At 60.3% G+C, this 25,340-nt stretch overlaps 2 protein-coding genes across 6 annotated transcripts in view; one reads left to right on the plus strand and one right to left on the minus strand.

Moving 5' to 3' along the window:
• Positions 1-1,165: 1,165 nt before the first annotated feature.
• On the plus strand, positions 1,166-3,153 carry LOC117649385 (cytochrome P450 4C1-like; the record flags this gene model as incomplete). The annotated part of the gene is made up of 2 exons (XM_034392078.1): positions 1,166-2,176; positions 2,630-3,153. Coding segments are annotated over 2 exons (1,521 nt in total), but the record flags the coding sequence as incomplete, so codon positions are not given.
• A 2,136-nt stretch (positions 3,154-5,289) lies between these two features.
• The window catches only part of LOC117649342 (putative polypeptide N-acetylgalactosaminyltransferase 9), a 138,374-nt gene continuing 118,323 nt past the window's right edge, over positions 5,290-25,340 (minus strand). The window contains exons 1-11 of one of the 5 annotated variants that reach the window (XM_034391997.1): positions 18,409-18,588; positions 9,695-10,106; positions 9,367-9,605; positions 9,128-9,297; positions 8,875-9,039; positions 8,464-8,795; positions 8,191-8,376; positions 7,983-8,111; positions 7,705-7,815; positions 6,331-6,459; positions 5,290-6,257 (exon numbers count right to left, since the gene is read on the minus strand). In XM_034391997.1, the coding sequence (XP_034247888.1) occupies positions 6,117-6,257; positions 6,331-6,459; positions 7,705-7,815; positions 7,983-8,111; positions 8,191-8,376; positions 8,464-8,795; positions 8,875-9,039; positions 9,128-9,297; positions 9,367-9,605; positions 9,695-9,970 (1,878 nt within the window). In that variant the 5' untranslated portion in view covers positions 9,971-10,106; positions 18,409-18,588 and the 3' untranslated portion in view covers positions 5,290-6,116. Of the gene's footprint in view, positions 6,258-6,330; positions 6,460-7,220; positions 7,326-7,704; positions 7,816-7,982; positions 8,112-8,190; positions 8,377-8,463; positions 8,796-8,874; positions 9,040-9,127; positions 9,298-9,366; positions 9,606-9,694; positions 10,107-17,979; positions 18,213-18,380; positions 18,589-25,340 lie in introns of those variants that run through there. The other 4 variants (XM_034391999.1, XM_034391998.1, XM_034392000.1 and 1 more) reach the window with 4 other exon arrangements.

The raw sequence follows: 25,340 nt of genomic DNA on the forward strand, positions 1-25,340 counted from the left end.
GCGTGCGCGTTGCGCGTGAGGTAATCCTCGGTGCCTCTGGATAGCGGTGCCCCTGCATGGCGGCACGGCGGCACGGCGGTGCGGTTTGAGGAGGCCCTCTGGATGGCAGTGCGGCCTTGGCGTGCGGCGGCCGAGGCTGCCGCCCTGCGCTGGGGGCCGCCAAGCCGCGAGGCCGCGCGGATGGCCGTGAGGCCTTGGGGCTTGGAAGGGGAAAGAAAACGGCGTGGATGATGCGCAACGCGTCGCGACGCCCGCCGCGGTCGGCTTTTCGTCGCTCTGTCTCGCTCGCACCTGTACGGGACACCGTATGAGTGCGAGAGAGACAGAGCGACGTAAACGACTCTCGGAATCGGCCTGCTGGCTGGGCTCTTTTAGGCCGGACCGAAGGAGAGCAGGCTGTGTTGGCGACGAGTGACTTCAAATGAGTCCTGCACTGCTTGTTCGGAACGAAAGCGGCAGGTGGAGCGACGACGCAGCGCAGGACATGCATTCCTATTGCTGCCGCTGCCTATGCCGCGCCGTCCGTCACTCCCTGTGCCCGCTTTTCCGGACCGCAGGTGGTGCGAGAGAGACAGAGCGACGAAAACGACTCTCGGAATCAGTCTGCAGGGCTGCGGCGGCTCGGCAGCATGCAGGCGCCCAACCTGTTCCTGGCCGGGCGTGCATTGCGGTGCAGTGGCCGAGGCCCGGCCCGTACAAGGAGTGCTAGGAGTAGGCCAGTAAGGAAAACGGAAGCCAAGCCTCGGGTAAAAACAAGACCGCCGCCCTTGTTCCTTGTTTTCGTCGGGACTGCCGGTGCACCGGTATCGGCGTCGTTAAGCGGGTAGCTGCGCAGGCTGCGCACTGGCACTGCACTGCACGGGCCGCCGGGCCGCTGGCCGCGGGCCCTGGTCCCTGGCGGCGGGGTGGGGCTGGGCTGGGGCTCGAGAGCCCCTGCCGCTAGAAGTCCCTGGAAAGGTGGGGCCTTACGCGGTGGCCTGGTGCCCGACAGGCCGCCAGGCCGCCACGCCGACGGGGTGGGGCTGCGCGGGGCTGCGGCTCCAGTCGGGGAGACGCCGAGTTGCGAGGAGGGCCGAGCGCAACCGCGCAAGCAGCGCAGCCGAGCGAGAAGTGCTGCCAAGTGCATTGCGAGCTCTGATCCGCCGCGGTCCGCGCCGCCGTCGCCATGGCCGTGCTCCTCCTGCTGCTGACGGCCGCCGCGCTGGTGGTGGCCGCCGGCCTCCGCCGCCTCTACCTGGCCGTGTCCGAGATCCGGCGCGTGCGCTTCATGACGGCCGACATGCCGGGCCCCACGCCGTACCCGCTCATCGGCAACGTGCTCGAGTTCGCCGGGCCGCCCGACGACATCTACGACACCGTGCAGAGGCTGTTCTCCGACTACGGGCCGGTGATGCGCCTGCACCTGGGCCACCTCACGTTCGTGGCCATCAGCGAGCCGGACGACGTGGAGGCCATCGTCACGTCCGCCAAGACCACGGACAAGTCGTCCGTGTACAGCTCGCTGGAGCCCCTCATGGGGGCGGGGCTGGCCATCCTGGGCGGCGAGACTTGGCGGCGCCACCGCAAGGCCATCACCCCCAGCCTGCACCTCGACATCCTGCGCGACTTCGTCGGCATCTTCCACAAGCGCGGCATCGCCTTCGCCAACCAGCTCGCCGCGCTCGAGGGCACCGTGTTCGACGTGACGCCGCTCAGCGGCTCCTGCGCCAACAACACCATCTGCGAGACGGTCATGTCCTCGGACGTGGACGAGGAGGACCCGGAGAGGACCACCTTCGTGGACGCCATCCCCAAGGCGCTGGACCACTTCATGTACCGCGTGTGGCACCCCTGGTTCCTCAGCGAGTGGGCGTACTCGTTCATGCGCAGCCAGTTCCCCGAGTACCTCGAGGTGAAGCGCGTCCTCACGGCCTTCACGCAGCAGATCATCCGCGACAAGAGGCTCCTCCTGCGCAACAACAACAACATCAACGCCAACAACAAGGCGCCCAAGAAGCGGCAGGCCTTCCTGGACCACGTGCTTACCTCCGAGGAGGGCGCCGCCCTCAGCGACGACGAGCTCGCCGAGGAGGTCAAGACCATCGTGACCATCGCGTCGGGCTCCTCCATGGATGCACTCACCTTCCTCATCTACACGCTCGCCATCAGGCAGGACGTGCAGGAGAGAGTGCGACAGGTGGGTGTCGATTACGTTCCAGTGTTCTGCAATGGCCGGTCGGGCTCGGCCTATCCCATCCGGGGCTCCCGGACGGCTGCGTCGCCAGAACGCTCAGCACCAGGCCGGGTGCCAGCTCAGAGGAGCGGAGCGACGCACAACCCGCTCCACCCGCCACCAGGCTTGACTTCTGTTGCCTAGCCGAGACAGCACTGCACCCACTGCGCGGTGGCTTTGGCGACAGGCAACGTCTGTCTCTCTCGAACAGCCTAGGCCTAGGCCGAGCTGAACCGCCCATCGCAGTACACTCGTTCCGGATTCTAGTCCTGGAAATTGAAGTCAAGTCCGGTTGCATTGCAAAAAGGTGGAGGGGGAATTCCTTCTTTGAGAGGAAAGGGAAAATCGAATTGTTGTTGCGTTCTCGCTGCCAGGGTTCAATGTGCTTGTCGACGTGCTTTGTCTCTGTCTCTGCAGGAGCTGGACGACATCCTCGGCGAGGACGTGGACCGCCCGCTCGAGTTCTCGGACATGGCGCACCTGCAGTACACGGAGCGCTTCATCAAGGAGGTGCTGCGCTACTTCACCGTGGTGCCCGTGTTCGCGCGGCACATGGCGGAGGACTTCAAGCTGCCGTCGGGCTACGTGGTGCCGCGCGGCTGCCAGGTGGCCATCTGGCTGCCCTACACGCACCGCAACGCCAAGTACTTCCCCGACCCGGACAACTTCGACCCGGACCGATTCCTGCCGGAGAACTGCCGCCAGCGGCACCCGTTCGCCTACATGCCGTTCAGCGCGGGGCCGCGGAACTGCATCGGCCAGCGCTACGCCATCATGTTCCTCAAGACGGTCACGGCCGCCCTGGTGCCGCGGCTCAAGTTCCGCGTGCCTGCCGACGGGCCCAAGCACCTCGGCGACGTCCGCCTCAAGATGAACCTCACCGTGTCGGTGCGCGGTGGCGCCAACATAGAGGTTTGCCGCCGCTAGGCCACTGCTGGGCCACAGAGGCCGTTAGGCTGGTGCTCCAGTGGGCCAGAAGACCGGTGGAGACGGCCAAAATTCTAGACGCGTTTTGAGCTCCAGAGTCGCTAAATAGGACCCGAACCGAACGTGAGACCCCACCAATAGATTCTTCGATCGGAGAGCAATCAATTGGTGGGGTCACACGTTCGGTTCGAGTCACATTCAGCGCCTCTGGAGCTCAAAACGCGTCTACAGTTTTGGCCGCCTCCACCGGTCTTCTGGCCCACTGTGTTTTTCCAGGACGGGCCATCCGCTGTCGTGTCTCAGCATGTTCATGCAGTGTATACAAGTTCAGATCATAGATACTTCGGTACCTGACGTAGAGGAGTGTAGCATGTGTGAAAGACTTTCAGGTAAAGAATGTTCACTTGCAGCTTTAAAATGATGACGAATATGTGTAGAGTGGATTTAGGGTACTTTTTATTTATAGACTCTTGTTTTAAGTTTCAAAAAGGTTTTATTAATCAATTTTAAACATAATTGCAAATATTTTTTTTGCCATTCAATAAAATTTGCCTCTGCCACATAAATTCACAACAGGAAGCCCCAAACTGCACGACCAAATTGAGAAGCTATACTAAGATAACAATTTGCTCTGAATTTGTTTTCAAGACACAAAAACAAGGAATGATATTATCACATTATATTTACAAGTTATTTACACGGGTATATCAATTGTATCTACATCCCTATATAAGAAAATTTCTAACTAAAATTTTTCTGCCACATAAGTACTGTTATTGAAATGGAAACGTCCGAGTGCCACATGAGTTAATACTGACAGGGCCGTTTGAGGCTGAATCTAAATTTTCAATGACCCTAATTTACACACGAGTGGCACATTGGCTAAAACCAGAAGGGAAAAGAAAACCACCTCCTTGCTGGAATTTTATTTGAAAGGCCAGATGCACAAATGGAATGTATATTCAAAATAATACAAAGAAGACACCAACAGTTACATTGGTGGAATGATACTTTTAAGAAGGCTATGAACACAGAAACCTCCCTAAACACAATGAATCAGGAAGAGCCAAAGATTAAAATAGATCATTCAATAGGATATGAAAGTTTGATATGATGATGATGATTCTAGGAATGATACAATTTTTAAAGATGTTTTCAAAGAGTGAATGTTCTGCTAGTCAGACTAATACTTGGTCAGCCCAAATCAGTTTTCACAAAGTGCACAATGGGCACACTGCGTAAGTGAATGTATACTTCACTTGAATGGAAAGCTAACAAACAAAACAAGGATTTATTACTCTACACGCCTGGTGAAGAACAAGAAAAAGTAAATCAACAGTCAAAACAATTGATGTGAGCAACAGGCATGATCTTGAATGCGACACAATGTAGTGGCAACATGATATGGATGGAAACTGATATGGCAAGGTTTGGCAAAAATTAGTATCACAACCAAAAGACACTAAGGACCTTATGTACACTCCACATCAGAAAGGTTGAACTGCAGGATAAGTTACATGTAAGAGATAGAAGCATCTGTAACCACAGGCAGCACTTTGAGTGGAAATTGCCACTAATATGCAATATTTACAACATACTATAGGTATGCATAGCTATAAAAACAACTAAGGTTTCACAAATAACAAAAAAGCTTAACAATTGAGGAAAAATAATCACATTTCAATGACATAATCGACCATATGCTAATGAGTAACTGCACTGGAAGATTTAAAAAACAAAAAACGAAAAAACACAACAAGTGCTTTTTTCATTGTTTAAAATGTTCTATAGAACAGAAATACAGTCTCTGCCTCCTGATAGGGAAGGCAACTTTCCTTAAATCTGAAACTTTCGTGATATAATAATAATTGTAATAATTATTATCATTAATAATATTCTAAATTTGACTTGTTTACTTTGAAGCCAAAAATTTTGAGAGTTTCTTGACGCCCTAACATTAGAAAAGATAGGTTCATCTCTGTCGACAATGGTTTGTAGTACTTCAGATACCAATTGCAACGTTCACAACTGATGGAGATTAAAAAATGACTTATTTTCATATCTAGAAAGGAACTACCAGCACACAAATAGGAATGGACTCCTTAGGAAACTGAGGCTACCAATTTAATAATAAAATTTCTTTAAAAAAAAAAAAAAATTAATTGCCTAACTCAATTTAAATTTGAAAGGACACTTTTCAGTGTTGATTTAACTTTCATAATGTTTTTAAGCACTAGAAAGTAGAGAGCACCCCTCAATTTCCCTTGTGGAGTACAAACAGCACATTAACTCTACTAATGAGCAAATATTGATGTGTTTAGACTTGACTCAAATCAATTTAACATTGGCTGCACCCATTCACACAAACTATCACCATAGACTCCAATCATTCTCCTGGCACACATATTTTAGTCAATCACTCTGATATGATTCATCTAAACAGAGCACAAATACACTCTGCTCTAGCATGACATACAATAACGAAAAGAAAACCAGTCAGTAGAACAATCACCTGAACCATTGATTCATTGAATCAGTGATTCAGATGTACAATCTATATGCAACTTGCACAGCAAATCAATTTTTATTTTTTAACTCTTAAAGGGTTGGCATTTTTCATGGCCAATAAAAACATATTAAATGATTCTTCCAAAACTTTGTTTGGTCCATACTTTAAAATACTACACGGCACATCATTGGAAATTAAAACAAAAATCTTCTTAGTAGATTCTAAAATCTGAGAACAAGCAACAATGGCTGTGAGTTTACTCAGTCCAAATAATGCCACTTGAACGGTAACTGTAGTGATGCACTCAAGTTTTCACTCCCTCGTAGTATGACTCTTGATACTTCTTGAAAGCACTGTCCCTGTTGCACAAAATGTCTCAGGAAATGAGTTCAATGATGATGGGTTCCACCATTCATCACTTAAATCTCAAAAATGGCACAATTAGATAGCTTGGTGAATTAAAAGTATTTATAATTTACTGGAATCATAATTTTCAAACTTCCATCGTTGATGGGGACTTGATGAATTACATTCTTCCATTACAAGCCTCTGCTTGCTTTCTGTGATAGCCAGACACTTTTTACTGCTGCCATGTTGCAACAGCATAGTCTGCAGAGAAGAGAAAAATTTCATATACTCATGTAATTAAGAAAATGCACAAAGTTGAAGTGAAAATCCTTACCTCTGGATGGTACTGCCAATACTGATTACCCTTGGATCCATGGCATGGGTACAGTATGACGTCTTGGCCTGAGTAATCCAGACAGGCCTCATCCCTCCGCACCTCACCGGTTTTACTCAGCATCCAGTACTAAATTTAGCAAAAGAAAATAGCAAGCACAGAATTATTTTAAGCCAAATCAAACACAAATAATTAAAAAATATTATATTTTTAAAAGTAGTTTTCATCCAACAGCATCATGCATCACAACACAATACAGCAACAGTAACATTACTGAAGAACAGTAAATGCCACTTTTCCAAGGACAATGTGCAACATCACAAATACACTGCACATGTGATCACCAACACCACATATGGATTATCATGCCCAAAGGACTGTATTATTACTCCAAAGAGAAAATAGACAGATACAGGGAAAGAGAAGGAAGAGCACCAAACAAAACATGTGATGTGTAATGTGACACTGCAACGTGTGTTACCCAGTCAGTGTGAAGTGTGAGTGGAATAAAAATCTCTCTTAGTGGCTTTTCAATGTCAGTAGTACTGTATGTAGAGCTATTTTTATCACCGATTGGAAAACAGAATGGAAAGAATTGTAACCATCCCACCTCTTACTGGGTTACTAGGGGAATAATTGGTGATATCCAAGCAAATAAGCAGACTCTGAGTCTCACACATTTACAGATTGGAAATGAACAATTACATATCCCTCCAATCTGGTTAGACAAAAATAACTTGAATGGACTTTTGCAGGAAGCTAAAAGTGAAGCAAAGGATTCAACTCCATCACTTGACACTGTAAGCGGTCAGTATACCGGTCCCGCCACAAATCCCAAAGTGAATGCAAGACAGTGGCTTGTAAAACGTGTGGCTGACAGACTCGGTTACCTGATTTCCCCCTTCTCTGTGGCATTGCCACAAGTTCAAGGGCTTGTGATATTCCTCCTCTGATGCTTCTGAGTCAAGGCACATTCCGGATTCCCCATTTCTTACCTGAACGTCATAAAAACACGCAACTATGCATCAGTTTTCAAGATTTTACTCAAATGGCAGGGTGATGGGGGCTGTTGTTTAACGTTGGTGCTGCTTCCAATGCTGTCAAAGATAGGGAGGGATGGGGTTTCTGGAAGGCTGGTCCATTTTACAATGTGGTACGGGTCAAGGTTTTAACATAGGTCAGAGCTTTCAGAAAAATAAAAATGGGAAGAGGAATTCAAAGGGGAAAAGACAGGAATAATAAAGTCCTTGGACATGCTGTGTTGCTGGTGCTCCACATGCAAGAGTGATGCTGTGCTGCACGGTGCCTGCTGCAGTGCCGCATGCCAGATGTTGTGATGACTGGTTGCTGCTACTGAAACTGCTAAAAACAAACCTGGTTGCCTCCTTGACCATGGCAAGGATAAAGTCCTGCTGGTTTGTGCAGGTCATTCTTGCGTGCTGGCGAATCCAGACAAGTCTTTGCACCGTAACCCATATTGCGGACCTGTCATTTGTGGTGTTAAAAGTAGTGATTAAGATGCTCAACAACGGCATGATTTAAACATAATCAAACATTTTCTGTCATAAATTAATTAACACACATGTGGAAACACTACTAATTGAAAAGGGTACTTGATTTAAAAAATTTGAACCAAGAAAAGAAATTCTCACCTCTCCTGATGCAACAGCTTCGCCAGGAACAAATAATTCTGGGTAGATGTTATCTAAATACCACTTAAATGACTTGCAGCCCAAATTTCGGCGCAGTTCTCTTCGAGAAGAGACATCTCCAAAGTCACCCTAAAACAGATATGAAATGTAGAAACAAAACAAAAACAACGCATATTTCCCAAAAATATTTTATCACATTGAGCCGTACCAAATCTTTGCCAATCCTTTGATAGTAGTACTTTGCATAGTCGTCCATCCACACCTCAGCGAGACGTATTGAATTCCGCTTCAGCACATTCACACCTGATCTCCACTTGTAAGGTGAGCGCTTTCGGAAAATGTGACCAACATGCGAACAGGGTACTATCTCCAATGTGCCACCGCACATCCACGTCTGAAACAAGAGAGGACAAAAATTACAAACTCTTACCAAGCAGAAGCAAGTCAAGTTTTGCATTAGAAAAACCGGAATAGTATTTACCTTGAAAGACAGCTCCAAATTTTCCCCTCCCCAAATGTCGAAGCCGCTGTCGTAAGTGCCCAGCTGCTCGAAGAAGCTCTTGTCGATGCTGAACAGGCCGCCGGCCATGGTGGGGCTCCAGACGGGCTCGGCCGAGTTGGAGTGCCGCTTGCGCTCGCGCTCGGGCACGGCGTGCCAGTTGAACTGGAGGTTCCAGTCGAAGCCGCCCACGGACACGCCGTCCGAGTCCCGCCAGTGGAACTCGAGCGTCGTGTCGTCGATCACGTCGATGACGGGGCACACCACGGTCGTCTTGTTGCGCGCGATGCGGTCCAGCAGCGGCTCCAGCCAGCCTGGACAAAAGGGGGGCGGGTTAGCACAGCACAGTCAGGCGGTCAAAATCCACATTGTCGCGGAGGAGACTGGACTGACCTTCGCCGCACTCGCAGTGCGAGTCGAGGTACGTGAGCACGGGGGCGGTGGCGTAGCGCGCGCCCATCAGCCTGGCGCGGATCAGACCCTCGCGCTTCGGGGCGCGGATGATGCGCACCTTGGGGTAGCTCGTGAAGTACTCCTCCAGCTGCAGCTTGAGGTGGGCTGCGGGAGGGGAGAACACGGCGCCATCAAGCAATCGAACCCAGCCGTCTTTGTGTGAGCGGCGGCGTCGGTGCTTCACTATACTCACGCATGTCGGAGAAGTCGTCCACCAGGATGATCTCCTTGATGAGGTGCGCCGGCGACCGGTCCAGCACCGAGTGCACCGTCCTCAGCAGCACGGACCACGCCTCGTTGTGGAAGCACACGATGACGGACGTCTGGGGGAGGTTCTCCCGGTACCGGCCGGGCTCCTTGCACCTGTAAGATCGCCGAGGCGTTAGCACGGCGTCAGCCAACCTGCAGCACCTCGTGGCGGCGCGTACTCACCAGTGGTCCCTGGGGTCGGGCAGCTTGCGGTGCACCGAGATGAGGTCCGACACGTACTGGTTGAAGGCGTTCTTGGCCCAGCCCTCGTCCACCAGCTTCTTGACGTCGGCCGTCAGGTTGCCCAGCACCACGGGCTTGCCCATCTCGCCGTACAGCTCCTCCTTCTTGGACGCGTCCAGCTCCTCGGGGCTCTTGGGGGCGGCCAGCACCCCGCCGCCATTTTCTGGACCGTCTGGAGCCTGCGCGTCAAACGAAAAAACACAATGTTAAAAGGCACTGGGGCGAATACAGTGTGGTAAAGGTCAGAGAGAGTGTCCATAGCACGCACCCCTCGCGGCGGCGCGGCGGGGCTCTCGCGGTGGTGCGTCCGCGAGGCGATGAAGGGCTGCGCGCCGGGGCCGTCGTCGCCGAGGAAGTTGCTGTCCACCAGGTTGCCGGCCATGTTGACGCCCACGTCCTCGCCGGTGCCCACGCCCAGGGAGCCGGCGCGCTGCTCGGCCGACAGCAGGAAGGCGACGGTGAGCCACACCGCGCCCAGCAGCACGGCCAGCTTGAGCACCAGCGACTTCCTGGGCACGAGGCGGGGCAGCACGCGGGGACCCATGTCTGCTGCTGCGGTGCTGCTACCAGCCTCGGGTCGTCGTCGTCGTCAGCGCCGGCCTCCCCGTGGCTCCGTCGGCCCCTTCAGCGCCAGGGCGTCGTCGGCGTCCTGGGCGGCGGTCAGCTAGCCATGGCGGCACCTGCAACACGAGCACAAGGGTCACACTGGGGCGTGTCGTGTCGCGTATTCTCGTCCTCGTGTCCCCGTTCCCGTTCCCGCACCGCGGCGTGGCGTGGCGTGGCATTGACAGGCGCCGTGACGGGCTCCGTGACGGCCTCCGTGACGTGCAGGGGGAAACGTGTCAGCGCGCTGCGCGGTGCCAGCGGGCCGATATCAGCCCCAGCCCTGGTGTCGGTCGCGTCATACACGACGGCGCCGCGAGGGCGGCTGTCAGGCAAGGGCACGGCTGGGGAGGGGCAGGGGGAGAACGTGAGTCAATGCCGCGTCGAGCTGCCTACAGATGCCGACAGTCGTTCTCGTCGCTTTGTCTCCCTCGCACTCATGGGGCGTCCCGCGTAGGTGCGAGAGAGACAGAGCGACGAAAACGACTCTCGGAATCAGTCCGCCGCGGCACGGGGAATGTCAAGAGCGGTGCGGCGGCAGGTGTTGTCGGGGCCCTTCGCCCCTCGAGTCCGGGAGCAAGCGGCGCAAGCGGCACAAGCCTCCCGGCCCTGGTGGTTGTCGACTGTTAGCACAGGCCGCCCTCCTCCCCTCCCCCAAAGGCACGAGTCCCGAGTCGCGTTGCCGGTTCAGCGAGCTTATAGACGTATTCGGGGCGCGGCCTGCCCGGCCTGCAGCGCGTCTTCCTCGCCGTCCTCGCCGCGTCCTTCCACCGCAGAGGAGAAGAAGGTCGCACGGAAAGACGGAAAAAATAAGAGGGAAAAAAAGGTCCACCTCGGGTCCATCGGCCCCAGGCCAGGCCCGTGCCCGCCCCCTTCATCATGCACCTGACTTTGGCACGAGGCCAGCCGCCCCCTGCCTTTCCAGCCCCCAATTTGGACCTCCTTCTCTCCGTCTCCAGGGCCGGCCATCCGTCTTGCACGGGGCGCCCTTTTATTTCCAGAACACACTCACACACCGGCATGACACGCTACTGGCTGTTGTTTCACACTGTGGTGGTTGCCGGTACACGAGGGCGCCTCGTTAAGGAATTCCATCCCCGTGGCCGCAGAGGCCGACAGCCCCGTTGCTAGCCCTGCCAGCTATTTAGTGACCAGGTGGCCCGCCAGCACCCCGAACCCGAACAGCGCCCTCGTCGTCACCGCCCCCCCCCCCTCCCCCTCTCTCTCTCTCTCTCTCTCTCTCTCTCTCTCTCTCTCTCTCTCTCTCTCTCTCTCTCTCTCTCTCACTCTCTCTCTCTCACTCTCAGCGGCACGCCCCGCGAGTGCGAGAGCGACAGAGCGACGAAAGCGCTGTAGCCTGCTGGGTGCTGCTGGTGCACCCCGTTGGCCGGCCCGGGGTAATTAGGGGCAGCTCGGCCAGCCCGTCGGCCAGCCCGGCACCACCGTGCCCGGCACGAACGGTGTCAGGTGGCGGCCAGGCGGGGGCGGAGCGGAACGGAACGGCTGTAGCGGAAAGCGAAAAGGAAGAAAAAACAACAAACTCGAGTGCACGGCCCGCGGCCTGCACACGAGACAAGGAGGGCGGGGCGGGGCGAGGCGGGGCGTGGCGGGGCGGGGCGGGGTGGAGCGGGGCGGAGCGGGGCGGGGCAGGCCGCTGCAGTGCCGCGCCCTGCACTAGGCCCTGCAGTGCGTGGCGGCGATAGCGCGCCCGATAACGCACACGCCACGCCGCCACGCCGCCGCGACCCCAAAGCGATAGCGCCCCGAATTCAGCGCCGCGGGAAACAGTTTCCGTGCTGACCCGTTCAACATCACGAGGCTTATGCAAATGCAGCGCGGCGCGCCTTCGGCCCTTCGCCTTAGCGGGGTCTTTAAGACTTTAAGGCCGCTCTCTAATTACTGGCCGCCCTGCAGCAACGCCCCCGCGGGCCACCCGTTGTCGGCGGAGTGAGAGTTGTTTTCGTCGCTCTGTCTCTCTCGCACCTGAACGGCACGCCGCACGAGTGCGAGAGAGACAGAGCGACGAAAACGACTCTCGGAATCAGTCTGTAGGCGGGCCAAGCCGGCCGGCCAGGCGGGCCACGCCCCCATGTCATCCGCTTTAACAATCAGGCGGGCCGTAACGCACGGACACACACACAGTCACACACACTTGCCCTCTGAGGCCGCGCTGTCATTCTCAGGCGAGTAATCAGGAACGCGGGGGGCCTGGAACGCCCTCGCCCCGCCCCGCCCCACCCCACCTCGCCCTGACCACGCCGGGATCACACTAGTGGCCGCCACCATGTCGGGGCGAGCCCTCGGAGCCCTCTCCTCGACCCCACGCCACGGCCGCAGAGCCACGCAGAGCCGGCCAGGGCACAATGAAGGAGAGAATGCAACTGACACGGCACCCGCCCGCCAGCCCGTCCGTCTGTCTGCCGGGCGGTCCCCACGACTGTGGGTGGCACTTTGCAAAATGCGTCGACGGCGACCCTCTGCCTGCGGCGCACTACCGGCCTCTGCCTCAAAATTCCTCTTGTCCCGTCCAGTCCCTCTGCCTGAGCTCTGCCTGCCTCTGGGTCTCGGTGCGCGGCGGCAGTCCCCCGAGGAGGCCTGGGCCTGGGCCTAGGCCACCTGCTCCGCCCGCAGGCCGCAGGAGGTCCAAGGGCAGCTCAAAGTGTCGGCCTCTGCCGTCCGGGCCGCGGACCGGAATATGCTTCGTTAACACGGCCCAGCCCGGCCGGGGCCGGCTGCCAGCTCCGCCAGGGCGCCAGGGCTACTCGCTGGCCTAATGCCCGGCCTAGGGGTTGTTGATCGAGGGGGTGGCGCGCCATGGCGGGGCTGGCTGGGCTCGGCACCTCGCTCATCTGCCTTGTTCCCGCCCGGCCCAGGTCATTTGCATGCCCCCCCCCCACCCACCCCGCTCGCTCCATTTCGCGCGGGGCGGACAGACTGTCTGCGCGGCGCCACTGCTGCCACAGCTGCCTCTGCCTCCAGACTGGGCGGCGCTGGGCGGGCCTCCGGCTCGGCCTCCGGGGACTGCGAGGCCTTGGTGGAGGCCGAGTAGGCGTTGGGACTGGGACTGGAAGCATGACAGCCCGGGGCAAACGCACCGCTCGCTGGAGCCTCGGCTGGAGCCGCTAGGGAGGGGCGGGGTGGAGAATTCTCTGAAAAATGGCAGAGCCCAGTATGTAAGCCCCCTCCCTTCCCTCCCCCAAGCCATTCCAGCCGGCTGGCACATTCAAACTTAAAGTGTTTAATTTTGCACCCAATCAAACTGCGGAGAGAGATAGCGAGAGAGAGAAAGAGAGAGAGAGGCTTCGGAGGGGGTTGTTTGTCGAGGACCCGGGAGAGAAAGGAAGAGCGGCGGCCGCGAGACTGATTAGTGGCGAAAGACTGAGAGAGAGGGAGCGAGGGGCGGGCCGCACGGGCCGCACCTGCAAACTCATTAAACACTCGGCCGAGGAGCACTTTGTTTCCATTCCTTCTGTTCTGTTCGGCGTGTCGGTCGGCGTGACGCGTGTCCAGGCCCTGCCGTTCCCCGCCGGGCCCCGCCGTCACACAGTGGGCCAGAAGCCGGTGGAGGCGGCCAAAACTCTAGACGCGTTTTGAGCTCCAGAGTCGCTGAACAGGCCTCGAACCGAACGTGTGACCCCACCAATGGATTCCTCGTTCGGAGAGCAATCCATTGGTGGGGTCACACGTTAGGTTCGAGTCCCATTTAGCGACTCTGGAGCTCAAAACGCGTCTTGAGTTTTGGCCGCCTCCACCGGCTTCTGGCCCACTGTGCGTCACAGGCCGCAAACAACGCGCGGCTTTGTTTTCAATTTACGCCAAAGTCCGACGGGGACAGAAAGAGGAAGAAAGGCGGCGGCAAGTCAGGCAGCCAGCCAGGCAGCCAGCCAGCGCGTGGGTCGCGTGGCGGGGAGGGGTGGGGGAGGGGGAGCCCAGGGGCCGCGGCACTGCCAGGACGGCCAGGACGGCCAGGACGCGGCCGCTCCAAGGGAGCGCCCGCAGACGCGCGCGTAGGCAACGCGCTCCACAGGGGTCCTGGCGTGGCGGCCTACCTCCGCAGGGGGCCGGCCGCGGCAGCGGGGGGCTGCACGCGTCCCGCAGGACGCAGCGCACACAGCAGACGCTCTCTCTCTCTCTCTCTCTCTCTCTCTCTCTCTCTGTCGCACTCATGGACTGTGCCGCAGGGGTGCGAGAGAGACGGAGGCACTGCTCGGAATCGCACACATAGGCCTGCGAGGCGTTCCACTTTTTGGCCAACGACGCCGCGTATAAAACGAGCCTTCCTTCCGGAGAACGACGACCGTTGAGTCGGACAGAGAGGGAAAAAGAGAGCAAAAAAAGGAGCAAACTGCAACAACAAAAAGGAATAGTACAGTACACCGCCGAAAAGGCAGAGCGCCTCGCCGTGATTGAATGCGAATTGATGGGCAGTAAGGCGGGGCCATGAAATGACGACGTAATAGTAATAAGTCCGGGCCGTTTAATGCCGCGCGAGCCGAGCCAAGACTTCTCCCTGCATTACGACTGGCGGCGAGGGCCAACCCTTCCCTTTCTCTCTCCCTCTTCTCCCCCCCCCCCTCTCTCTCTCTCTCTCTCTCCTCTCTCTCTCGTCTCTCTCTCTCTCTCTCTCTCTCTCTCTCTCTCTCTCTCTCCTCTCTCTCTCTCTCTCTCTCTCTCTCTTGCGCGGCACTTTGGTGCGTTTGACTAGCCATTTAATTTTCCGTATGGACGCATGCCCCCGCCCCGCCCGGCCCGGCCAGCCCCGCTCGCTGCGAAAGAAGGCAAGGCGGCCCCACTCTTATCTCCGGGCCGTGAGCTGGAAGCTGGAAATTGAAAACATTCCACGGGGCTTCGTCCGTGCTCCGTGCTCCGTGCCCGGCAGCACGCCCCGCCCCGCCCCGCCCCGCCCCGCCCGTGGAGGAAAGGAAAGGAGCGAGCAGATGAGGCCCTTCTCTCTTGATCAGGGCGTCTGCGCGGTGCGTGCGGCGGGGCGGGGCGCGGAGGGCGCCTTGCCAGGCACGGGGCGCGGCGGGCCAGCCCCAGCCCCAGCACAGCCCGCTCAAATCGAATTATACGCCGGGCCGGGATGGGCCCCACGGGCAAGCCCACGCCTTGGCCACGGCGGGCGGGCCGGAGCGAGCGCCAGCGCCGGGGGCTGCGGACGGGACGGAGGACGAGGACCAGCCCGCCGGAGTCGGGTGGCAAGGGCCCGCAGCGGACTGATTCCGAGAGACGTTTCCGTCGCTGTGTCTCTCTCGCACCTCTGGTAAGCGAGAGAGAGACAGCGCGACGAAAGCGACTCTCGGAGTCAGTCCGCTGGTCCTTTCGGGCCGGCCGGGCCGAAGGCTGGGCGGCGAGAGGAGGGTCATTACAATGATAACACGGCCGGGCCGGGCACGCCGCGCTGTACCGAGCAGGGATCGCCGAAGGCAAGGCGACGACGGCGTGGCACTTGGCCGTCGAGACACGTCCAGGAATCATCCACGAATTACGTAACGGTTTCCTCATCGCTCTGTCCTTGTTACCCCCTAAGGGCTGCCGCAGTGAGTGCGAGGGAGACAGAAGACGTTGTGGACGAACCCGGGACCTCGGCTTACGGACGGCCCCTTATCTGAGGCACATTTCCCGGCGAGAAGGCGGAGGCAATGAAAGGAACACAAAGCCATTGTCGGCAGCGCGATCGCGACACGGCGCGGCGTGCGCGGTGTGCGCGGTGTGCACGGTGTGGCGGCCGACGGCCACTGCATGAGGAGGGGGCGCGGGAAAAAGCCGGCCAAAGTTTGCCGCTGCTTCCGTTTCCTCAAACAAAAAGGAGAAAATGAGATTGCCAACTTTGTTCCTGTTCCCCTCCCGCTCCCCCTTGTTCTTCGACACGTGACGCGCGCTGCAGCCTGGCGTGCTCCAGGACTCCAGGGTGCGACGCGCGGCCGACGCCTCCTCGGCGCCTCGACATACGCCGCCGGCAACTACAACAAGCCAAGTTGGCGACGAGCGCGGGATGCAGCAGCGTGGCAGCGCGGCGGCGGCAAGCTGAGCGAGGCGGGGATCACGGCAAAATAGAGGAAAAAAATCGAGGACAGAAAGGAAATATTTCTTCGCAAAGAAAAGTGATGAATTGGGTAGAAAGTTTGGCGCCTGGCCGCGCGCCTGGCCGTGCCAACTGCCGAACGGCGCCCCGCGTCGCTCCGTCTCCCTCGCACCCCTACGGCACGCCCCTCGAGTGTGAGAGAGACAGACCGCTGCGCGGGCCGACCTGACCGCCAGACGCGGGCCGACAGCACGCCGGGGGCGGGGCGGAGCGGGGCGGGGCAGCGGAGCCGCGGCCAAGAAAAGGAAGGCCCCACGCAAAACGCTGAATCAAGACCCGGGGCCGATTGGAGCCAGCCACCACCAAAGTGATAAAGGCAGCCACTGCCGAGCCATGCCGAAGGATCGTTGCGTCGCTCTGTCTCTCTCGCACCGCGGTGGGGCGCCCCATGAGTGCGACAGAGACAGAGTGAAGAAACGGTCCTTCGGATTCGCTGGGCTGGCGGCAACCAGGGGGAGGGGGAACGACGCGGTGGTGGCGGCGGGCATGACGGGCGCGAGCAGCGACGGCGCCGCGGCCAACTCGACTCGACACGACACGGCGCTGCCCCGGCCTGCCTGCAGCCCCGCAGCCCTACAGCCCTACACGGCTCATTACGGGCTGCATACATTAGGCCGTGTCGACAAAGGGCCTTACACGCCCCTCCCCGCAGCCCCGCCCGCCGGCCGTCCGTTCTGATTTGGACGGCCTTAGCTCGGCCTTAGCAGCAGCGCCGCGGAAGCGGAACCGGCGGAACCGCCAAGTGTGCAAATGCGACGCGGGGCGGGGCGGGGCGGGTGAAGAGCTTCCCGTCGACGACGACGACGCCCCAGCTCGAACACAGCGTTTGCGGCGCGCGCATCGGAGGGGGAGAGGACGCCGCTGACCGCGAGTTCACAATAACGATGACCGCCACCGCGTCCGGGGCGTCCCCTCCCCCACCCCCTTCCTCCTCGACTTCCCGATAGCCCTCAAGGATGCCTGGAGGAGAACTAGACCATTGTTTCCGCGTTCTCGGCGCCCCCCGCGGCCCCGCGACCACGCCCCGCCCTTACGACTGCTTATCTGGAGGAAGGGCCGCGCCGTGCCGTGCCGCGCCCTCATTGTGCCGGACGACCACCATTCACCCCGACACCACACTGTACAACCCCTCCACCTTTACGGCTTTGGCCCCGGGAGGCACCGGCCAAAAAAAGGCAACGAGAGCCCGCGGTAACACAGTGTGTCTGTCCATTACGTCTTCTTATCGCAGCGAGTAAGTATGCTCTCGCCGTTTGAAACAAACCGGGAGATCCACCTTCACCTTGGCGGCCGGCCAGGCCGGCGAGAGTTTGACCCCAGCGCCACCGTTTTGACTGATACCGGCAAGTCTTTCCGCAAACAACAACAAGGCACCGCGCTCCGCGGTCAACAAAAACAAGAGTCACCCCTTTCGCGCGGCGGCGTTCGACGGCCGGCTGCAGGCTGCCCGAGGCTGCGACCCCATGAATGGCCAACGACGCCCCGCCGCACGCCGATGTGGCGCGCCCCTCCGCCAAGAGGAAGCAGCTGGATCCCAATCTGAATCCCAATGTCGTTGGCGGGGCTGGGGGCGGCGGGGTGTACGGAATCCTCGCCAAGGCCCGCCCCCGGACCGGGCCGCCCCCCGCCGGCTTGCCGGCCACAACATTGTAGTGTAGCGGCGAGGCAAAGCAAAGCGCGCGGCGTCCGGCGGCCCGTTGGAAGAAAGTCGGCCTAAGCCGTGCTGCCGTGCGGCGCGGCGGGCGCGGCCATCCTCCCCAGCAGCAGCCAGATAACGCGGCGGACCTCCGCCGTCGTGGCAGTGGCAAGGCCCCCGTCGACCGCCGTCGGCGGCCGTAGCAGCACAACAACACAAAATAGCGCACCTCATTTTTCAGGGCGGTAGCGGCTGGCGGCGCGGCGAGCGATAACACACCACACTGCAGGGCGGCCTGACGGCCTGGCGTCGCACCGGGGGGTCTTGGACTTGGCGCACGCGAAAAAAACCAGAGCGGCTCGCTGGCGGCGGCGGTGACGGCGTGGCGGCGACTGGCGTGTGGCGTTTGGCAAGCCGGAGGACTGCAGGGACTGCAGGGCCTCCTGATAACGTATCGGCCTTATCTGGGGCGCCGGCGACTGACGCGGTGCTCGGCCACGTACGTGGCACGGCGGCACGGCGGCACGGCCCACCGGGAGAGGGTGCTGAACCGACGCCTCGGCGGCTGCTTGCCGACAATATTTGGTCCACCGTCTGACACCACCAACACGGGGGTCAAGTTCAACGCACCGGTCAACCACCCGGCCGCCACGGGTACCTGCAGCACGACGACGAGGCCCTTCTGGAGCACGCGATGATTCGGCCGGTGCGCCGCTGCAGCAGCTCGAGACCGTCACCGAGAAGAAACTGCGAGACGACCGATCCTCCGGGGGGCCGTCGCGGCCGTCGGCCACTACACTGCACTGCACTCGCGGAGGTGGCTGCGCGGCGCCGGCCGACGTCGTGGACTGACTGATTGGTCGCCGGGTCCTAAAGCGTCGCCGCGCCGATCGGGCCGCGGGGGCCGCGGGGAGGAAGGGGAGGGGAAGGGGAGGGGGCTCCGCGGCGCCGGATGCACGCCTGGCACGCGGCGTGCGCGTGTGTGCGTGCGTGCGTCTTCGCTATCGCTATCACAGTGCTATCGCACCCACAGGTGCAGTGCGGCCGACCCGGTCGTCACCGCGATGGGCTTACCCAAGGGCAAGGAGGCGGGGAGACAGGAGATTGCCCCTTTTCCTCGTCCGGATGAGGGTTTAAGTCGCGGTTTAAGTTGTTGTCAGTTTACTTGACAGAGGTCGCTGTACGCGAGATTGTTTTGAGGCACGACCGGAGGCCTAGCGGTGTAGGCCCGGTAGTCGAGACGTGTTTTGGGGACAAACGGCCGGAACCCAAAACGGCGTGCCCACAGAAACCGCCCTCTCGCCCGGCACAGCGTCAGTCAATGTCCGGACCTACACTTGAAACTTGAAATCGCAGCCCGAGGGCAACGGCCGCGGGGCGCTTGGAACGCGACCCCGCTCTGCAAATTTGAGCCGAAGCCAATATACACCTGCACCACCCACGCGCCGAAAGCGCCGCCTCGGCACGCACGGCGACACAAGCGCGTCCGAAGCGCGCTGCTGCCGACGCCGCCAGGCACAGCCAGGCGGTGCGAGAGAGAAAGCCGTCGCGGCGCTCCGCACCGCTCGCACGCCGCCGCCGTCGTCGCCCTGGCCGCCGCGGTCCGGCCGCGCTGACGAGGCGAGAAGACGCGCCGCGACGACGGCGACGACGACGCGGCACCGGCGGGGAGGCGGGGCGCCCACGCACCGCAGCAGACTGATGATTCCGAGAGTCGCTTTCGTCCCTCTGTCTCTCTCGCACCTATCGGAGACGCGCCATGAGTGCGAGAGAGACAGAGCGACGAAAACGACTCTCGGAATCAGTCCGCAGCACCGCGCCGTCAAAGGGCAGGGCGGCCTGCCGAATCAGCTGATTGGCGGGGGGGAGGAGGAGGAGGAGGGCGGGGGGCAGGCAACACCAACCCGTACAACCCGTACGCCGACGGAGGCTGCAGGCTGGGCCAGGGAGGCCTACCCACCGGCGGCACCGCGTCCCCAGTGTCCCCGTCCACGAGACGCCCGGTCGCGCTGCCTCACCTGAAACACACGGAAACAGACCAGGTTGTTACAGCAACTCGGGATGAAAAATTCAAGAGAACGAACGGCGCGCGCAGTGTAGCAGCGTGCAGAGTATTGGCGCTGGCGGCGGCGCCCCGGTGCGATACCGCGATACCGCCACCACACTGTGCACGCGGCCCGCGGCGGATTATTATTGTTTCTGATCGCATCGGCTGCTTTCGGCGGGCCGCGGCACGGCGCGGCAGGGCGCGGCACGGCTCGACACAGCGTGGGCGCGCCGCTGGGATGAGGGCGTTTGTAAACAGTGGCGGCTTGGCGCGCCCCGCCCCCGCCACAGGTAAGGCAAGGCGCAAGGCGGGCAAGGTCGCGGCGGTAATCACAACACGCGACGAACGCGGCCCGGGGCGGGGCGGGGCGGGGCGGGGCCCGGCAGGGCGGACGTGGCCCCCACATTCCGCGGTGCCACCACACTGCTCCATTTCTCCGCACGCTCCGCATCCGTCTCCGGCAAAACAAATACAGCGCAAAGTGGGACTACATCGGCGTGCGGTGCAGAGTGCAGTACAGCACCGCGCCGCCGCCGTCTCTCTCCGCCTCTCCCACGGAACCTTTTCAAAATAGCGATGCTCGCGCGCAAAGAGCTGCCGCGGCTGCAGCGGGCTGACTCCGCGAGTCGCTTTCGTCGCTCCGTCTCTCTCGCACTCACGGCGCGTCCCGTGTAGGTGCGAGAGAGACGCAAACGACTCTCGGAATCAGTCTGCTGCTGCCGGCGGGGCGACGCGCGATATTGCCGGCAACGGGGAGGAATGGGGAGTGGAGGAATCCAAGACGCGAGGCCGGGGCCCTGCGGGGGGGGGGGGGGGGGCACTCCGTGCGGCGCACAGGAATTCGCCTCGCATAACCACATTGTTTCGCGAACGCGAAGAGACGGCAGGGCGGAGCAGGGCGGAGGGGGAAAATTGAGATATGGAAGGGTGCGGCCCTGCGGCCCTGCGGCCCTGCGGCCCTGCGGCCCTGCGCGGCCACGGCCAAGAGAGAGCAAGAAGTCCGCGCCGCGCCGCGCCGTTTTGACAGGACTTTGGAAGGCGGCGGCTGCAAAGCATTGCAAAGCGTTGCAAAGCACAGCAGAGCCCTGCAAAGCCCCGACGCGGCGCGTTCCGCTCGCGATTCCGATCGAAATAGTAGGCCATTGCCGAACGCAGCGGCGCGACATCTGCATGGAATCGCGCGGCGCTGCGGACCAAGTGGCGGGGCGAAGCGAGGCGAAGGCGTAATTGGTGCGCCGCCACCCGAAGCCACGCCACTGCCACTGCCCGTACTTGGCCATGCGCCGCGCCACGCCGCCACGCACAGGCAGCGCCGCCGCCCCTACGGCCGCACGCACCACACGCCGTCATCCGCGCGTCCGTACCCCCGGCGCCGATGTCTGCATAGAGCCCTCCGCCGCCATCTGCCGCACCGCTTCCAATAACGTACTGCATCCCCCGGCATGTCGGTGCGACCCCCCCCCCCCTCCCCCGCGAGTGTGGTCGTAACGCGGCAGCCAGACTGCCGGCCTGCCGGCCCGGCCGTTCCGGGACGTACTTCCTCTTTATTCCCTGAAATATGACGGCGATGGCGGCCGACGGCGGCCTCGAGGCCTCGCCGAGGCCCTGGCCGCCCTGGCACTGCGGCACGCCGAGATGTATGCACTGGCGGGGCGAGCAGGGCGAGGCAGGGTAGGGCAGGGCAGGCAGGAGGGCAGGGAGGCAGAGCAGCAGGGCAGGGCAGGGCAGGGCAGAGCAGGCAGGCAGGGCAGGGCGGCAGGCAGACAGGGCGGTCACCGCGGCCCAGGGAAGGGAGACAAAGAAAGCGTCAGCCGAGCGATTCAGAGAAGCAGTCTCTCACTCTGTCTCTCTCGCACCCCTTGCGGAGAGCCCCCTGCGTGGTGACAGAGACAGAGCGACGAAGACGACCCTCGGAATCAGTCTGCAGGAAATGTGACGTCGGCGCCGCGGGGCGCACGCGGGTGTCCGAGACCTCGGCGTCGTCGAGCACGTCCGGCGTCCACGACGGCCACCCCGCCTGCAGCCGCGACCCCTCGGCAAATACGACGATTGTACCTCGCCAACAACAACAACACCAGCAGTCCGCCCGACAAAGGGTTGCTGCCGTTGTTGTTGTGCGGCGCTGACTTGAGAGCGGCCCGGACCTCGAATCACAACCACTGTAAGTGGCAATCACGGCGTGCCCCGGCCGGGGCCCCCGGCCTGCCTCGGCCACTCATTGGGGCGGCGGGGCGAGGGCGCGCGCCGCCGAAAGAACGGGGAGGCTGGAGGCAGCCGAGCAGGGAGCAGGCCCAAGTTGGCCGGGCACAGTGGGCCAGAAGACCGGTGGAGGCGGCCAACACTCTAGACGCGTTTTGATCTCCAGAGTCGCTAAATGGCACCCGAACCGAACGTGTGACCCCACCAACGGATTGCTCTCCGAACGAGGAATCCATTGGTGGGGTCACACGTTCGATTCTAGTCCCGTTTAGCGACTCTGGAGCTCAAAACACGTCTAGAGTTTTGGCCGCCTCCACCGGTCTTCTGGCCCACTGTGCCGGGCCTTAGCCGGGCCGCCTGCCTGCACTATTATTGGGCCGTCTGAGTGAGGCGTCCGCGTCGCGGGGCCGACGCGGCTGGCAGTTGGGGTGGATAGAGAGAGACGGAGAGGGAGACAGGGAAAGAGGAGTAACTTCGTTAACTCGTCCGCCGCGCCATGGCAGCCATGGCAGCCATGCCCCGGCACGGCGCGAAGCAGCGCGGTGCAGGAAACGAGAGCAAAGCGCGCGCGAATCAGCAGCACTAATGAGTTTGCAAAACACGTCGTGGCGTGGCGCTGCGCGTGGCGCTGGCAGCGCTGGCAGGTCGACGCCGCGCCGCGGTGCTGTGCGTGTGTGAGAAAGAGAGTGAGAGAGAGGTGGGCGGCCCGCGGGCGACACGGCGGTGCACGGCAGTTCGCGGCACGCGATAAAGTTATCTCGGACAAGACGGAGCTGTCGCCCTGTCGCACCGCACCGTTCGTCTCTCTCCCTCCGCGCTGGAAGCTGGAAAAGTCTGGCGTGGCGGCGGCAGCGGCGGCGGCAGCGGCCCGAAAAGGAAAGGAACCGAGGTACTTTGCAAAGGGCGTGGCGGTGGCGGTGGGGCTGCAGAACGCTGGCCGCCGTCGCCGGCGTCCCTCTAACACACCACGCACAGTGGGCCAGAAGACCGGTGGAGTGGAGGCGGCCAAAACTCTAGACGCGTTTTGAGCTCCAGAGTCGCTGAATGGGACTCGAACCGAACGTGTGACCCCACCAATGGATCCCTCGTCCGAAGAGCAATCCATTGGTGGGGTCACACGTTCGGTTAGAGTCCCATTTAGCGACTCTGGAGCTCAAAACGCGTCTGGAGTTTTGGCCGCCTCCACCGGTCTTCTGGCCCACTGTGCGGGGTGGCCGGGGCGGGGCGGGCCGGAGGGTGCTGCTGGTTCCGTTCTCGGATTAGACGGAATAAGACGGCAGCGGGCAATCAGGCGTCATACAGCCAGCCAGCCAGCGTTCCCGAGAGGCTCAGAGGGTCTATTCCTCTCTCTCGGCCGGGTTGCCGCGCGGCCAAGGCCGGCCAGGCCCTGCCCCGGTCGGCTTTGTGTGCTCTCTGTGCAGCGCCCGTGAGATTGACTGATTTTCGGCTCATAAAGGTGGAAATATATATATAAAGAGAAGGAGCGAGAGGGAGAAAGAAAGAGAGAGGAAAAGTGGCAATTCAGCTTTTATACGCAGCAACATAAAGAGCTTTGCCGTCCGCAATCACGCAGCCGAGGCGGGCGGGCCGGCCGGGGCCGCAACAGGTGCGGGTAGCTTTACTTTACACCGAGGGAAAAGTGAAAGGGGGAGGGGGAGGAGGGGGTAATCACCTAGAGCTAGGCCGCGCTACTTTGTCCTATCTGAAATGCATGCAGGAAGGGCTAGGGCAGATAGGGCGCGCACTCGAGGGCACTGCCGCGCCAAGAAGGGCTTGCATCAGCTTTTTAGCTAATTTATGTACCGAGGCCGCCTCCCGTAACGAAAAGAGGCGAGCAAATTACCCCGCCAGTGTGTCTCCGCAGTCTCAGCCACAAAGGCGCGGCCTGGGCCTCGAGGGGAAGAGGGAAGGGGGACCTATTTCGGCATGCGGCGCCTGACGGGCAGGCAGGGCAGGCAGCCCGCAACACGCGTCAGCATCAGGCTATATCTAGACGTAATGTATTCCGAGAGTATGCTTACACCAGGGCAACGAGCTGCCTATGCGGCCCGCCGTGCGCCGCCGTGCCGCCGTGCGCTGACACCGGCTGCTCTCAACTGCCACCGAGCACACCACCACCACCACCACCGCCGCCAGCTCCGTGCGGTCATGCGGGAGAACATGGTAGTGGCGAGGCTGCGGCGCCGTGGTCGTCAGCCCATAGCTATGGGCCATGGTGATCTGATGGTGCGACTAGCTAAAGCTCCGCGACGAAGACGAAGAAGACGACGAGGCCCCACTCCCGCACTGCCTGCAAAGTGCTGGCGCCGCACAATCACATAAACGCCTCGCTCAGAGACCGCCGAAAAAAAGGCGGCAAAATCAATGGCCAGCATTAGCCGGCATTAGCAGACCGCCGTCGTCGTCGTCCCAGACTCCCGGACACGGCGCGATGTGCGGCCCTGCGGACTGATTCCGAGAGTCGTTTTCGTCGCTCTGTCTCTCTCGCACTCATGGGGCGTCCCGTACAGGTGCGAGAGAGACAGAGCGACGAAAACGACTCTCGGAATCAGTCTGCTGGAACAGTTGGAACAGGAGGCGCGGCGCGACGGGACGGACGTAATGGAAATAAAGGGGATTCAATGAAGATAAAAGCAAGGATTGAAAACCGATCCGGCGGCGCGCCCGTCCCTGTGGCCCGCTGCTGGCCCTGCTGGCCCCGCCGCCAGCCCTGCCTGGCCGTTCCCACGCGAGGCGGCCAGCCGCCAGCCAGCCGGCAGGCAGCCCTAAGCCCTGGGTACCCATTCTTACACCCTCTACAGCCCCGGCTATTACCACGGACCACGGAGCGGCGCGGCGCGGAGAGACGTCGCCTGGCAGCGCGGGTCGCGGGGCTCTGCTCCGACAATTCGGAAAACCGATAAGGGCAACGGAAACGATGAGTCGGTTTAATAAATAATGGCGATTGGCGGTCCAAAAGGGAGTGGGGGGCGCAAAAAAACCTAGTGGTGGGGGGCAGATGTCTCCGGTCGAGTGGACTGCCAGCCAGCGTCGACGCGTCCATTTATTCCTCCTTCGTCTTTTTTTTGGACGGAGGGATGGGGGTGTTTGACGCTGGTATTTGAACCAGCTCCCCCCGGACCCGCTGGCCGCGCTGGGCCGGGCCCTGGCCGGGCCGGGCCGCGGCGCGCTGAGTCCCTGACGGCCCCTGACCACCAGCATCAGCGAAACGACGGCAGTGCGATTGGGTGGCCGGGAAAGCCTCCCGCAGTCCATCGCGGGCGGGCCGGCCGGGGGCGGCGGGGGGCGGCGGGGATTGCCTGGGGGCCGCGCAGCTCGGGCAGGCCGGGGGCAGGCCGGGGGCG

The sequence above is a fragment of the Thrips palmi genome, unplaced genomic scaffold (assembly GCF_012932325.1).
Source record: "Thrips palmi isolate BJ-2018 unplaced genomic scaffold, TpBJ-2018v1 HiC_scaffold_4, whole genome shotgun sequence".
Lineage (NCBI taxonomy): Eukaryota > Metazoa > Arthropoda > Insecta > Thysanoptera > Thripidae > Thrips > Thrips palmi.